Source organism: Schistocerca americana, chromosome 2 (assembly GCF_021461395.2).
Source record: "Schistocerca americana isolate TAMUIC-IGC-003095 chromosome 2, iqSchAmer2.1, whole genome shotgun sequence".
NCBI classification, from domain to species: domain Eukaryota; kingdom Metazoa; phylum Arthropoda; class Insecta; order Orthoptera; family Acrididae; genus Schistocerca; species Schistocerca americana.
In genome coordinates, this window is record NC_060120.1 from 67,759,047 (window position 1) to 67,772,376 (window position 13,330).

The 13,330-nt window shown below is 40.0% G+C and overlaps 1 protein-coding gene across 2 annotated transcripts in view; it reads right to left on the bottom strand.

The window, feature by feature from the left end:
• LOC124593611 (katanin p80 WD40 repeat-containing subunit B1) overlaps positions 1–13,330 on the bottom strand; it is a 151,714-nt gene that overhangs the window by 44,036 nt on the left and 94,348 nt on the right. For both annotated transcript variants that reach the window (XM_047131949.1, XM_047131948.1), the window contains 2 exons: positions 8,808–8,884; positions 1,268–1,342 (listed from right to left, as the gene is read on the bottom strand). In XM_047131949.1, the coding sequence (XP_046987905.1) occupies positions 1,268–1,342; positions 8,808–8,884 (152 nt within the window). The remainder of the gene's footprint in view (positions 1–1,267; positions 1,343–8,807; positions 8,885–13,330) is intronic.

Here is a 13,330-nt window from a genome sequence, read left to right on the forward strand (position 1 = left end):
CTTTTCACTCCTTATACGTTATCTCTGTTATCTTCAAAATTTCAGGGTGTGTAATCCAGTCAACACTACCAAAAGCTGTCTCTAAATCCACAAAAGCTATAAGCAAAGATTTGCCTTTCTTTAACCTGTAGTCTAAGATGAGCTGTAGTACTAGTATCACCTCACTGACTTCTCCAAGCTGAGTATCTATCAGTTTTTTCCATTCTTCTGTAAATAATTCACCAGTATTTGGTAACTGTGACTTACTAAACTGAAAGTTCAGTAACATTCACATCTCTGTTTTCTTTGGAATGACAATTAATACATTCTTCCTGAAGTCTGAGGGTATTTCGCAGGTCTCATATCTTGCACAACAGTCTGAATAATTTTATCGTGGGTGGCTCTCCTAAGGATCTTAACAACTCTGAGGAAATGCTGTCTACTCTAGGGGCCTTGTTTCTGCTTAGGTCTTTCAGTGCTCCCATTAGGGCACAGATATAATGACGAGATTTAGGCAAGGATGGTTTGTCACCAGTTTTATTCAAACTAGGACTAGAGAAAATAAAGAAACAATTATCAGGAACTTACATGAAACTGAAGTCAGAAATACAAACATCACTCATCTGGAATATGCCACGCATATAGCCATGTTGTCTCGAGACAGAGGACCTACTGCAGATGAGTATGTCCTTGGCTAATGAAACATACAAAATTGGTCTTCTCATATATCAATAAAAAACGCAATATCTTCTCTTTATTATAGATCAAGCTGAGCAAAACATTCACTACAAGTACTGATAGAGGTGACAAACTCATAAATGGATCAGACAATTCATGGACCTGGAGGCAATTTTCTCAAAGACTGCAGCAACACACAGATCCATACTGGAAATCACTCTTACTACATTCTCAGTCATCTGACTGAGACCTATAGTCCAGTGAGAATGTTCAAACTTAAGATGTACAATACATTGATGCAACAAGGGAAAGTATAGGAGTGTGAGACATGGAGCAACTGGAAACAAGACTTTCATGATAGTCTTAAGTTTGAGGATGATCTCTGTGGAGACCTGCAACAGATCGGCACACTAGATGATTGTTGATGAAGAACAAGAAAACAATATGTTGGAAAAGGAGTCTTGTAAACACACACAGTCCCCTGTGCATGATTATAATACGATTATGACCTTAGTACTGAAAGAGCGGTCATGAACTCCAATACACAAACATGTAGTTTTAGACAGGCCTGTTTTCCCATTTATTGAATTCAAATTTGCTATTAACTCACCTTTCAAACTTACTCTGCAGAAGTTCATTAATGCATGGCAGCAGGGCAACACAGACATCAAGATTCCAAACTTTGCTGAAAAATAAGGATTTTTGTTTTACTTCACACAATAAAGAGGTTAATAATAAGAATACTTTCAAGTATACACATTATAATCCACAAAAACACATCATATGTTAATGATTAAACAGACTATCTGCTACAGGTTTTAAAAGAATACAGTGACATACTCTTGTTAGAAGCCACTTATTAATTAACTAGTCTTACGTTTGAAAATATTATGAAAAAGATAAATTGCTCCTCACCATATAGTGGAAATGTTGAGTCGCAGACAGGCACAACAAAAAGACAGCTCAACAAATAAGCTTTCAGCCAAAAGACCTCCTTTTGAATTAGTCAGCATACACTGACACATTCACATGAGCACAACTCAAACACATATGACCACTGTCTCTGGCTGCCACAGAAAGTGACCATGTGTGTGAGTTGTGTTCATGTGAATGCAAAAGGAGGCCTTTTGACTGAAAGCTTATTTCTTTAGCAGTCTTTTTTGTTGTGCCTATCTGCGACTCAACATCTCCACTTCATGGTGAGTAGCAATCTATTCTTTTGATAATATTGTCATTATTCCAGCCTGGATTTTCCATTGTTTGATAATCCCAAATTTTGCATGTTTTGAATGATCCCATGGGTTTGTTGCCACTGGATTTAAATCCAAAGTATTAGTGCACTTGATGACAGAAAATACCTGCTATGCCAAGTGTACACATCTATGAGCCCTGTATATAAGACTAATATCTGGCCAACAATACGGAAAGGATAGATTGCTACTCCCCATATAGAGGAGGTATTGAGTTGCAGATAGGTACAAAGAAAAAGACTACTAAAAATACCTATTTTAGGCACAGTAGTTGTTCTGCAGTGGAAAACCAGACATGATCACAGAAGTGCAACTCACGCACACATGGCCACAGTCTCAGGGTGCTGTGTTTTTCTACTGCAGAAGAATGACTTTGTTCGAAAGCTCGTCCAACCAAATCACTTTCTCCCATTGCTCCATAGCTCAGGTTTTATGCCTTCAACACCATGTTTTTCTCTTACAGGGGTATGCATCACTGATGAGGGGCTTTGGTATTCTAGCTCGCCCTGCAACTCCCTGGTTATGGAGCTCCCTTTGTGTTATTCTGTTGCTGACAGGGCTCGCAAGTATGTCATCCAGTTCTGCAAGGACTTTTCCAGCTGTTGTTACCTTATTTTTTGTCAAAATCCTTTTCAATTAATATCTGTCATCATCACTGAACACACACTTTTGAGCGCATCTCAAGTTTGTGGATGACTTTTTGCCTCTTTCCTCATATGCAGTATAAATCTTTCATACAGTGCCACTTGAAGCACTAAGCACTTGGCTCCCTTCACTGCAGAAACACCTGCTATACAAGCACCAACAATTTGCCCACATTCAAATTCACTCAGCACCACCATAATGCACTCACAACTACACAGAACACTGTTTGGGCCACAACTGATGCTTGAAGACATTTCACAGTGAGTTTATTGGGGCCTGGCACTTGAGGCACTCCATTTCCAACAACGCAGATGCACCACAATTTTTACATTTTGCTGTGTCAACTACAATGATTTGCAGAAAACTGTTGCCCCACAGTCAACCATGGGCAACAACATTTTGGCAACAGGAACCACTGTTGTTTACGGCAGATCGTAATAACAGTCAGTAGACAGGTACAAGGCAGCAACTCATTCACCAAACTGACGCAGCCATATCACCCGTAACCATCTCCTTGCTACTGTATATGAAACCCACAGCCCCAGATGTATAAATACTAGCATGGATGTTAGAACAATGCCTAAAGAGGCTAAAGGTTTGAAAAAGGTCACTTTTGCTAATGATTCATGAGACACATCAGTACACACTAACACAGGATGCAAATTTGTCAAAAACCAGAAGAAAGAATGTGACCAGTATGCCTGCAGAGGTGGTGTATGGATTCCTACAAGGGGAATATTTACACAGGATGAAAAGAAGCCCCTTATGTTTGTTCTGTACAGTTATTTGTTTCTATGCATCAAGAATCAATCAGCTACAGGCGATACTGACAAGTTAGATGCATTGCAGGGTGTGTGACTACCCATGGAGGTGAACAATACAAGCCTCTAGAAGAAGTTGGAGCTCATTTCTCAGAGCTTCCAGTCATACCTACACTGGCTTGCCTGCTCTGGGTCACTTCATAAAGAGATTAAACTGATGGTGAAAATGTACCGAGAAACACAGGTCAGTGGGCATCTAATGGAATGTTACCAAGTAATTTACAAGTAATTGCTGTCTTCAGACTCCTATTGGTGGGACTCTAGCTTCTGCCAATATATTGTTGATGATGTTCATGTGAATGAACCAGCCTCATGCCACTGTGGTGGACAGTTTCAAGTAAACTTAATTCTGTTTGAAGCTGCAAAGCCTTGTGGGACGCACCCATAGTCCAAATGGAACAGAATTAGTAACTTACAAAAACAGGAGAACCATTTGGTTAGCTCTGCAGTTGGTGCTACTGGGGAACAAGAGTGTGTTGAGTTTCATCATGCAGCAGCGATGTCAGCTAGTTATTAAAGAGAAGACCTAGGATGTGGTAGCGTTCAAGCAATAGTACTGATTGGTTGCCAAAGATGAGCTTAGGGTGAGGATTGCCTCTCGTGAGCTTACAGAAGAGTACAACACGGGATTTTGATGGAGAGATCTGAAAGTCATGTTTCCAAATCCAGTTTGTCTCTTTCAGATGGCTTCCTGTAGCTGACATTTGGTGACGTACATTGACTTACAACAGTGGAGGCAGAAGTAATTCTCATGTAGCTGTGATAAGGTCAGTGGGTGCACAAGAGATATAATCCCACTGATCATCATAGTGAAGAGCTCAAGACCTTGGACACATCCCCGAGTGCTCCATATCTTTCTGAGGGCCACTCCAATCTGGATATGGAAAAATAGTAGAGACAGGAAGTTCTTAATGGAGGTTGCCTTGGAAAAACCACCCATGGAATGTGAAAAGATGATAATGTCAACAGGCAGTGTTTTATGCTACACGTAATTCAAAGAACACAGCAGTTAGGGGTTGGTGTTTGCGTCTCAAACTGAGGAATCTAGAGGCATCAGTTGATCAGTGGTGGGTCAAAATGTGCAGAGCCGCATCACCAGGCACCACAGAAGTCACTGGCTTACCTTTGTTTCTGATAGCTTGCACAGTCTGTTTGTCAAGCTGATTGTCTCTAGCTATGTGAGAAGTGTGGGTCCTTTATACACTGGATTATAGGAGCAGTAGTACTTTCTTGTCACTGGGATGCATACTGCTACTCTAGCTACATATGGTTATAAGACGTGTTGTTTTCTGTTCTTGTTTGATAATTGATTATGAATTCTACCCAGTCCTCGAGGGGTGTCAAATTGCCTCTTCTGCAGCAGGTAAAATAGTTTTAGTGACAGTCTTTATCTAGATATCAATTCCAGTCTGATGACCAGCAACAAGTTTTACTTTGATGCTGAAGGATGACCAGTTTGCGTTTCAGGGCATCTAGCACTGCGGACACTTTACTGATCAGAAAGTTGGGAGGCAGAAGATGACTGGAAAATGATCACTGCCAAAAGCATCTCATGTGTATTCAAATTGAGTAAAGTAGTGTGAACTAGGTTGTAAATTGTTACCGTGATGCAAGAGCAAGTGTCACGTGCAGCACTGGAATGGATTGATTTTCCAGCATAGAGGAGGCAGAGGTCAAGATCAGGAATGGGCTGCTTAATTAGTTTGCCTCTGTTATAGTATATATGCAGGCACGGTTGGTTGAGAGAGTTGAAGTCGCCTAACAGTATGATTGATGGTGGTAACTCGGCCTTCAAACAATGATCATATCATTTGAAACCTCCTGTCTTGTGGGAGGTAAATACAGCAAACTGTTACCCTGGTAGGTATCAGTACTAATATCATGACTGTTTCTAGGTTGGTATTTAGGCACATTTCCTCACTAAATACATCTTAATGTACTAGTGTACTGACTACTCCAGACACTCACACTATATTTACACATTTCTTGTAATATGCTGTATTTTCCGACAATAGCTTTATGACCATATGGGAAATTTGTTTACTGTACTATAGTGACTACCAAGAGAGAGAGAGTGTGGCTGTCTGTCAGAACTCAGCTATATGTACAGGGTGTTTCAAAAATGACCGGTATATTTGAATTTTGTATGGATAGAGGTGTAAACTCTGGCGCATGAGACGATACGTGGACGTTGGCGTCATTTGGACCGCAGCTGCAACACGGCGAACGGAAACCCGAGGCCGCTGTAGGATCACCTGCTGCACTAGCTGCGCGTTGCCCTCTGTGGTTGCCGTACGCCGTCGCCCTACCTTTTCAGCACGTTCATCCGTCACGTTCCCAGTCCGTTGAAATTTTTCAAACAGATCCTTTATTGTATCACTTTTCGGTCCTTTGGTTACATTAAACCTCCGTTGAAAACTTCGTCTTGTTGCAACAACACTGTGTTCTAGGCGGTGGAATTCCAACACCAGAAAAATCCTCTGTTCTAAGGAATAAACCATGTTGCCTACAGCACACTTGCATGTTGTGAACAGCACACGCTTACAGCAGAAAGACGATGTACAGAATGGCGCACCCACAGACTGCGTTGTCTTCTATATCTTTCACATCACTTGCAGCGCCATCTGTTGTTGAAAATTGTAACTACTGTAATTTCGAAAGTTTGTCCGCCTGAAAATGTACTGTTGTCCCAAGCATATTGCAACAAACTGTGTATTTCTATCGCTGCTCATTTAGTTTTTATTGCCGTTTCAAATATACCGGTCATTTTTGAAACACCCTGTAGTTCCCACAGTTCCACTGCAGCTGTACCATAGAGTCACAAACTGTGAGGGCTTTACAATCACATTCCTGCACCACCGGGGTGGTATGTAGTGGTGGTTGTGACTGCCAGGCATGATTTCACCTTTTGTTATTTATTTATTCCCCTTATGTGATATCAGTTCATAGAATGGGCTTTCTGCTTTTCTTCTGGAGATTTGTGTATTAGTAGCTCTGGCCCTTCAGCAACTGTCTGATATTAGGTCAAGAGTCAAGTAGGATGAGTTCACTGGCACAGACTTTCAACTCCATTTCATCATTAAATTAGTAGTTCGGTAAGTCATCAGCCATTACAAGATGTGTTTCAGCTGTTTGAGAAGGTGCTCGTATGTATAAAATCAGTTTCTCTGCTGCTGTCCTTTCTGGTCATACTTCAACTGATGTGCTATTGAGGGTAACAGCTCCAAAGTTGTACTGACAGGTGTAGGTGCTTATGATGGTAGTTGTATCAGTCTGTGTGCCCACTTCAGTCTCTGGAATAGACCGTTTGATTAATGTGGCACATGATTTAATGTGTGTAGAGGGTAGTGTTGCCTTATGTGTAACATACCCTGAGTTATCTTTATTTCTTGGATTTTTCCGCCTCTGGAAAGACTAGGAAATGGATGTATTGAAGGTGAATCTGAAATTTCTAGCCTTTCCAAATTTACCACTTATTCATTATATTATTCACTTCAATCACTCCAGCAGCCTCCCACTATTTTAATTCACTGATGTCTGTGTCTATGAGGTGTCTGTAACTGATGAGTCTTTTACTGTAGTTGAGTAAGTTGTGTAATTCTGTCATCATAAATCAACTGCCTTGAGCTTGAGAGCTTCATACCTTGGTCAACTATAAGTGTGATATTTTATCCCGATGCCTCCATCTCTTAATGACAACAAATACAGTGTGTACTATGTGATGTGGTGTGTTACTATTTAAGGGAATTGTTTGTTACTCTTCTCTGCAGTGCTGGCCACCCGGGTATTCTTAATTCACCCGGGTATTCTTTATTGGTTGGGTTAAGAGTTACATGGCATTATACCCTTCCCATCAGGAGGTGAATTTGGCTCCATTGGGTTCCCATGAGCAGCAAGGAAAATACATACTGACTGAGGTAGAGATCCCACACAGCTGAGAAAGAATTAAACAACTAGAGCGAAGAAAATGCTCCATAGGTTACTTGCAAATGATTGTTTTGTCGCAACAGCTATTCACCCCGTGAGGTCTGCATCTTCCTGGAGACTCAGGACACTAAGCCAAGAGTTCCATTATTCAAAACAAAATGTTCCACCATCATATCTAATAATGGTCACTTATGAATGTTCAGAAGTTATGGTTCAAGAGGACATGTGGTGGTAAAAAGTGACACAATCTTCTGTTTAGTGTGAGAAGCATTTTTGGTGACATGCCAGGTGTCATCCTCAATTGTCTAATTATGACTGCAGTGCAAATTATTGCCTGTACTGTCAGTTATAATTGCATGATCACCTTTAAAAAAGTTCTTCCTCAAAGAGCCTGAATCACAGGTTACATGACCAAGTCTCTCACTTTGCTTGAAAACATTAGTTACTTGGTAATCATCACCTAGAGTTCTGTAAATGGTCCGAATGGCCCCTCTGTCCAATGGTTACTATCAAGCAACAACACTTCATTTGTCTTCATAAAACTTTATTTGTAGCTTTAGCCCATTGTGCTCTTACAATGTGACGTTCCTGCTCAGTTTGTTGGATTGTCCGAGTGATTTTGTCAACTGTCTCCAAAGCAGTGACGGTATTGTAGACACTTACACTAAAGCAACATCTCCTGGATTTTGTCACTGATTTAGCATGCTGTAGAATAGTCCAGTCATATCACACAGCTCCTCATCCAGGCCACATTACTAACGTCAATAGCAGCTAACAATTATGCAACTATTCCAGTGCCACTGTAAATCAGCCTGAAATTTCAGTATTAGATGCTCTTTTTTCAGTTTTGTTTTACTGTAACTGGCTGAAAACAGGAAATACTTTCACACTGAGCAGATTCTTATTGAAAAATATTAAAAAATTCTTATCTCTTACTCAATGAGACAAAAAGCAACCTTGTATACCAACAACCTGTACATGTAAATTACAGAGATAATGTATAAATGGAGCACTACAAGTCAAGTTTTTTATTGAATTACTTGTCTGCTAGGAGATGTGCGCACATCAAATCAATTGAATTGTTACCTTAACTGACCATTTTTCTGCAGGTAATTTCACAATTATAAAGACTACTTTTTTTTTTACCACTGTTGTGCTTGCTGTGAGGAATGTAGGCTATTTTTCCAAGCCCTTAGTTATCAGTTCCATGAAATCTTTAAATACTAATTCAATTATCATATTGATGCTTCCATAATTAGATTTTTAATTTGCAAATGTTACTTTATACTGCTTTCTTAAATATGAATGTTAACCAGTACTTGTTGATCTTACCAAACGTATGTTTCTTAAAAAGCATTTCAGAGCATTTCAGTCTTTTTGCATATACGCTCTAGTAAAAAATATACTACATAAACACAGGCATTACGTCAGTTAGTGTCATATGAAAGTCAATTCATTAACTCCATTCCTCAGTAAAATAAAAGATATTAAATATTATGTTACTCACTGCCTGGAACAAAGCGCATCAAGGACATCAACTACGATAGCTTGCTCGTTCATGTTTATTGCTGATTCAACAGCAGTCTGTAAAAAGAGAATAAGAAAAATGTAAGTGTATGTACATATTTCCTACATTAATTGAACAAACAGAGCAATGCCAGAAAATTAAATGCAATATTGTACAGGTGGCTGAGCAGTCAGGACTTGGGAGTGGGTATCCAGGGCTATCGTCAAATGAGAACATGAAATTAGGCCAACTAAAAGGCATATATATCTGTATACAGAGTACACGAGACATGCTTAGTGTAGGAAGTTACCAGGTGCAGGCCAGTCTAGGAGGTTGAACAAGCTAAAGTAGTGGGCAACAAGAAAGGAGGCGGTTCATGTTAAGTTCTGTTGGTGGCCGGTAATGGAACACAGAGCCAGAGGCACAGAGTCCCTAGAAAAATGTCTGTTCTATGCTCCATAAGGTGAGTGAAGAGCACTGACAACTGACAGCACAGCTGTCAATATTTGACATGTGAAGTGCAACTGGCAGTTCAGGGAGCGTGGTGACTGACCTTCCCGTACCACCCTTTGCGTCCCGCAGCAGCCAGGGCTATAGAGCTGAACAATGTCACATGATTCATTGCAGCATTCTACTAATTGATGTGTTCCTTGGTCAAATGTTTTTTCTCGTGTGTTACCAGTGTAAAAAAACACACAAATAGATTTTTGACATTAACAAAGTACAGCAAAATGCACAAATGTTACATGTAAGATATCAAACGAAGATGTTACCTTTATTTTTTGTGCAAGAGGACAGTAACCACAAGATCATCATCATCTGATTGATCATCTCTCGTCAAGATCACACAGGCTTTGTTATCTTCGCTGCTGCTGTACTCATCGTCTGATGAAATTACAATATTTTGTATGAATTCTTCTCTTACGTCTTCTTTTATGTTCAACCTTGTAATCTCTTTCCACACATAGTTCATGAAGATCTTCCAGTTTCTGGGCATTGTTTGTGTGACATGCTCATTTACCAGACTCGCTCTGTCTCTCAATATAAAGGTATTATTTCACACTGAGGCATCTGCTTTTATTTGAGCCCAGAGAAATTTGATGGTGCTGCAATGGCAGTGGTACAATGGAAGATGTATAACTTTGTGACTGTGGCTCTCTACTACTGTATCAATTGCATACTGGGCCTTTTGTGGCTTTTATCATTTCACTAATTCCATAAGTTCCACTTTTCGCATATTCTGTTCAAGGCCTATTTTACTATCTTTCAACAAGATGACTATTTCGTGTCTCCTTGCTGCAGTCTTTGGTGCCTTATTTAATTGCATAGAATGGTACGATATATTGTCCATTACAAAAACATTACCAGAAGTGACATTGGTAGCCAATGAGTAATGAACCAGTCTTGAAATGTATCTGCATTCATTTCCCCATGGTAATTGAAACTAACTGTGTGTGTGTGTGTGTTTAAATTACTGAAACATCATCATAGCACTAGGCAAAAAAGCATTGATAGACCCAACACAAATTATAATTAGTCACCCTCCCTTACCAGTTAGCACACTCTTAGTTCAATGGTATGTGCCACCTGCCCACGCAATTGATCACGTATGATGGACATTGACTTATGTTTCATCAGTCCATATTACATTCTCTGGATTCATTGCTAGCAACTCCCACAGGAAATGACACCTCCATGTTACAATGTCTCATATTCCATTAGTACCTTTTTTCCTGAAAACTTTTTCTACCAGAAGCCAATTTTAAAAAGAAACACCAGAGACGCTTCTCGTGCATTTTCAACTTTTCATGGCATAATGAGTAGTCCACTAAATTTCAGGCGTGCAGCTGCGCAAATAAAGTTTCTTGGTATCGTCCAGCCATAAGATCAGTGGAAGAAATTTTATTTGCGTGGCTGCATGCCCGAAATTTAACCCTTTTAGTGCCAAATACGATCTGATCGTGATCCAGATTTTCGGCGAAAAATGCCAGTAACGATCTGATCGTGATGCCTTTCTCATTCATTTTTTCCGCGCTTCAAGGCAAAGTTGTTAGTATATCCTCGCGAATGAGAAAGCCATCACGATCAGATCGTTACTGGCATTTTTCGCCGAAAATCTGGATCACGATCAGATCGTATTTGGCACTAAAAGGGTTAATAGACTGGAGAGACTTGTCACTCTGTCAGTAAACAAACCACTACCTGACAGTGATGCCTTCAATATTCTTAAATGTTGGGTACTCTTTCCTGCTGTAGTACGCATATATATGCTGCCTGATAGCACTTTTGTCAAAATTGCCTGTTTCAATCACATGACACAATCTCTTTCTTGACTTTCCATGTGCACAATAACAGGGCTCCCAGCTGAACTGGCAACCTCATTATCATTTGTGACTCTTCATTGTCGCTGTGTAGATGTTCAATGCTTCTGCCACTCTGTCAATCACTTTACTCACTGGTATCAAAGGCCCACCACTGTCCCTTTCCCTTTCAAAGTAAACATGCTTGACATTTCAGCATAGCTCCTTTTCCAAAACTCCTCTTCTCTTCACTAAAGGAAGCCATTTCCCACAAACATGGCAAGAAAGTCACAGAATTATTGGGATGCTCACGTACACACACAAACCTGAACAAAGCATGCAGCACCACTGCCCGACAGCAGGGGTCGTCTAGCACTAAGGCAACACTAGGGCGTTGCCATGGTAACATAAACAATATATCTCTATCTGATTGGACATCATGGATGCGGGAAGCACATACGCCAAGGCCACTTCAACTGTAAGAGCTCTTCTCTCACCATATGGACTATAGCCACGGTCTAGTTCACAAGAAAGAGAAGCAACTAAGTACTGCTCTCCAGAACCCCCAAGTGTCCACACAAGTGTCCTGTCTCTCAAGTTCGCTACTGGCTAGACCAATGGTGTGAATTAGCCAGCAATTTCAGTGGAGGGCTGAAATCACCTCTTGACAGCTGCTTTAACTGGACGGAACTGCCTTGGTTCTGAAAGGTAGGTAGCTTTAGTAACGTAAGCATAGCAGAAGTTACTCAGGAAAAAACCCATAGACTTGAGTGGGGCCTTTGAAATAAAATTTTTAAAACCAATTCCCTCAAATATTCCTTGATTGGCTGCCATCTTGAACAATATTTAATTCTGGATTTTCCATGGCCTTATTTAAATGTAATAATACACATTTTAATTAATTACAGAAATATATTTTCAAAGAAACTTTCTGAATGGATAAAAGCACAGGTTTTACGAGATCTTATAAAGGAGTAAACGAGGTTTTTTTTTTAAATGCACCTTTTATCAAATGTTTGTTGTGAAAGATGATTACATCTTTCCATTTCATTTAAATCATCCCATACACTACTAACAAATAATTACCCTTCTTCTTCTTTTCCCCTACTTAGTGTGACACTGGTTCTTCTATCATACATGCCATCTCTGCTACAGAAGAGCAGAACAAACAGTAGTAGCTGGCCTGATGGAAGCTCAGTTTGGGTTCTGGAGAAATTTACAAACACGTGAGGCAACACTCACCCTTTAACTTATCTTAGAAGATAGTTGAAAAAGTCAAGCCTACATTTAAGGATAGCTTTCAACAATCTCAATGTGTGATTCTGCTGTGGCAGTTCTAGAACTATGGAAAGAAAGGCTATGCTGAGTAGTGTGGAAACACCCAGATCCTGCAATATTACTGGGGCACCTGTGAATTAATTGCAGTTGGTGCAGACAGTACTTTTGAACACTTTTTCAAAAATGTGTCTTGCGCAGCTAGTTAGTATAATAGAGACAAGGATTAGTGATCATGATGTCATAGGGACAATGATTACTGAAGTCAACAAATCTGTGAAGAAGGCTAGGAGAGTATTTTTGTTTATAAAAAGCAAATAAGCAGTTGTTTGCATCACACTTCAAAAATGAAAGGAGTTGATTTAGTTCCAGTACAATGGATGTAGAAGAATTATAGGCAAAGTTTAAATGGGTTGTAAACCACAACCTGGAGAAGTCTGTGCCCATTAAGTGGATTGAGGGTGGAAAAGACCTACCATGGGTTAATAGAAAATCTGGAAATTGCTGAGGAAGCTGAGACTGTTGCACTCTCAGTTCAAAAAATAACATGCAAATGAAGACAAGGAAAAGTTAGTGGAAATTCATGCATCTGTAAAAATTTGATGCGATGCGCTCTGTAAAAGTTTGATGCGATGCGCAGCAGATACCACTGGCATATCTTAATGAAAGATCTTATTGAGGAACCGAGAAGATTCTGATCCTAAGTAAATTCACTAACAAGGGGACCATAAGAAGTTCCCTTCAGCGATTTGATTCATATTCACAAGGTGTGTAGGCCACAACTGGGACTTCAACATACGTAAATAGGAAGACACAACTCTCAACCGATATCAATGAAACAGAGTTTGAAATTGTAAGCACGCTTGTATGCTTTATATGATCGCTACTGCTCAAGGAGTTCACAGCCGAGCAAGTAAGTGCATACTTTCATAAGTGCAAGGTCTCTGG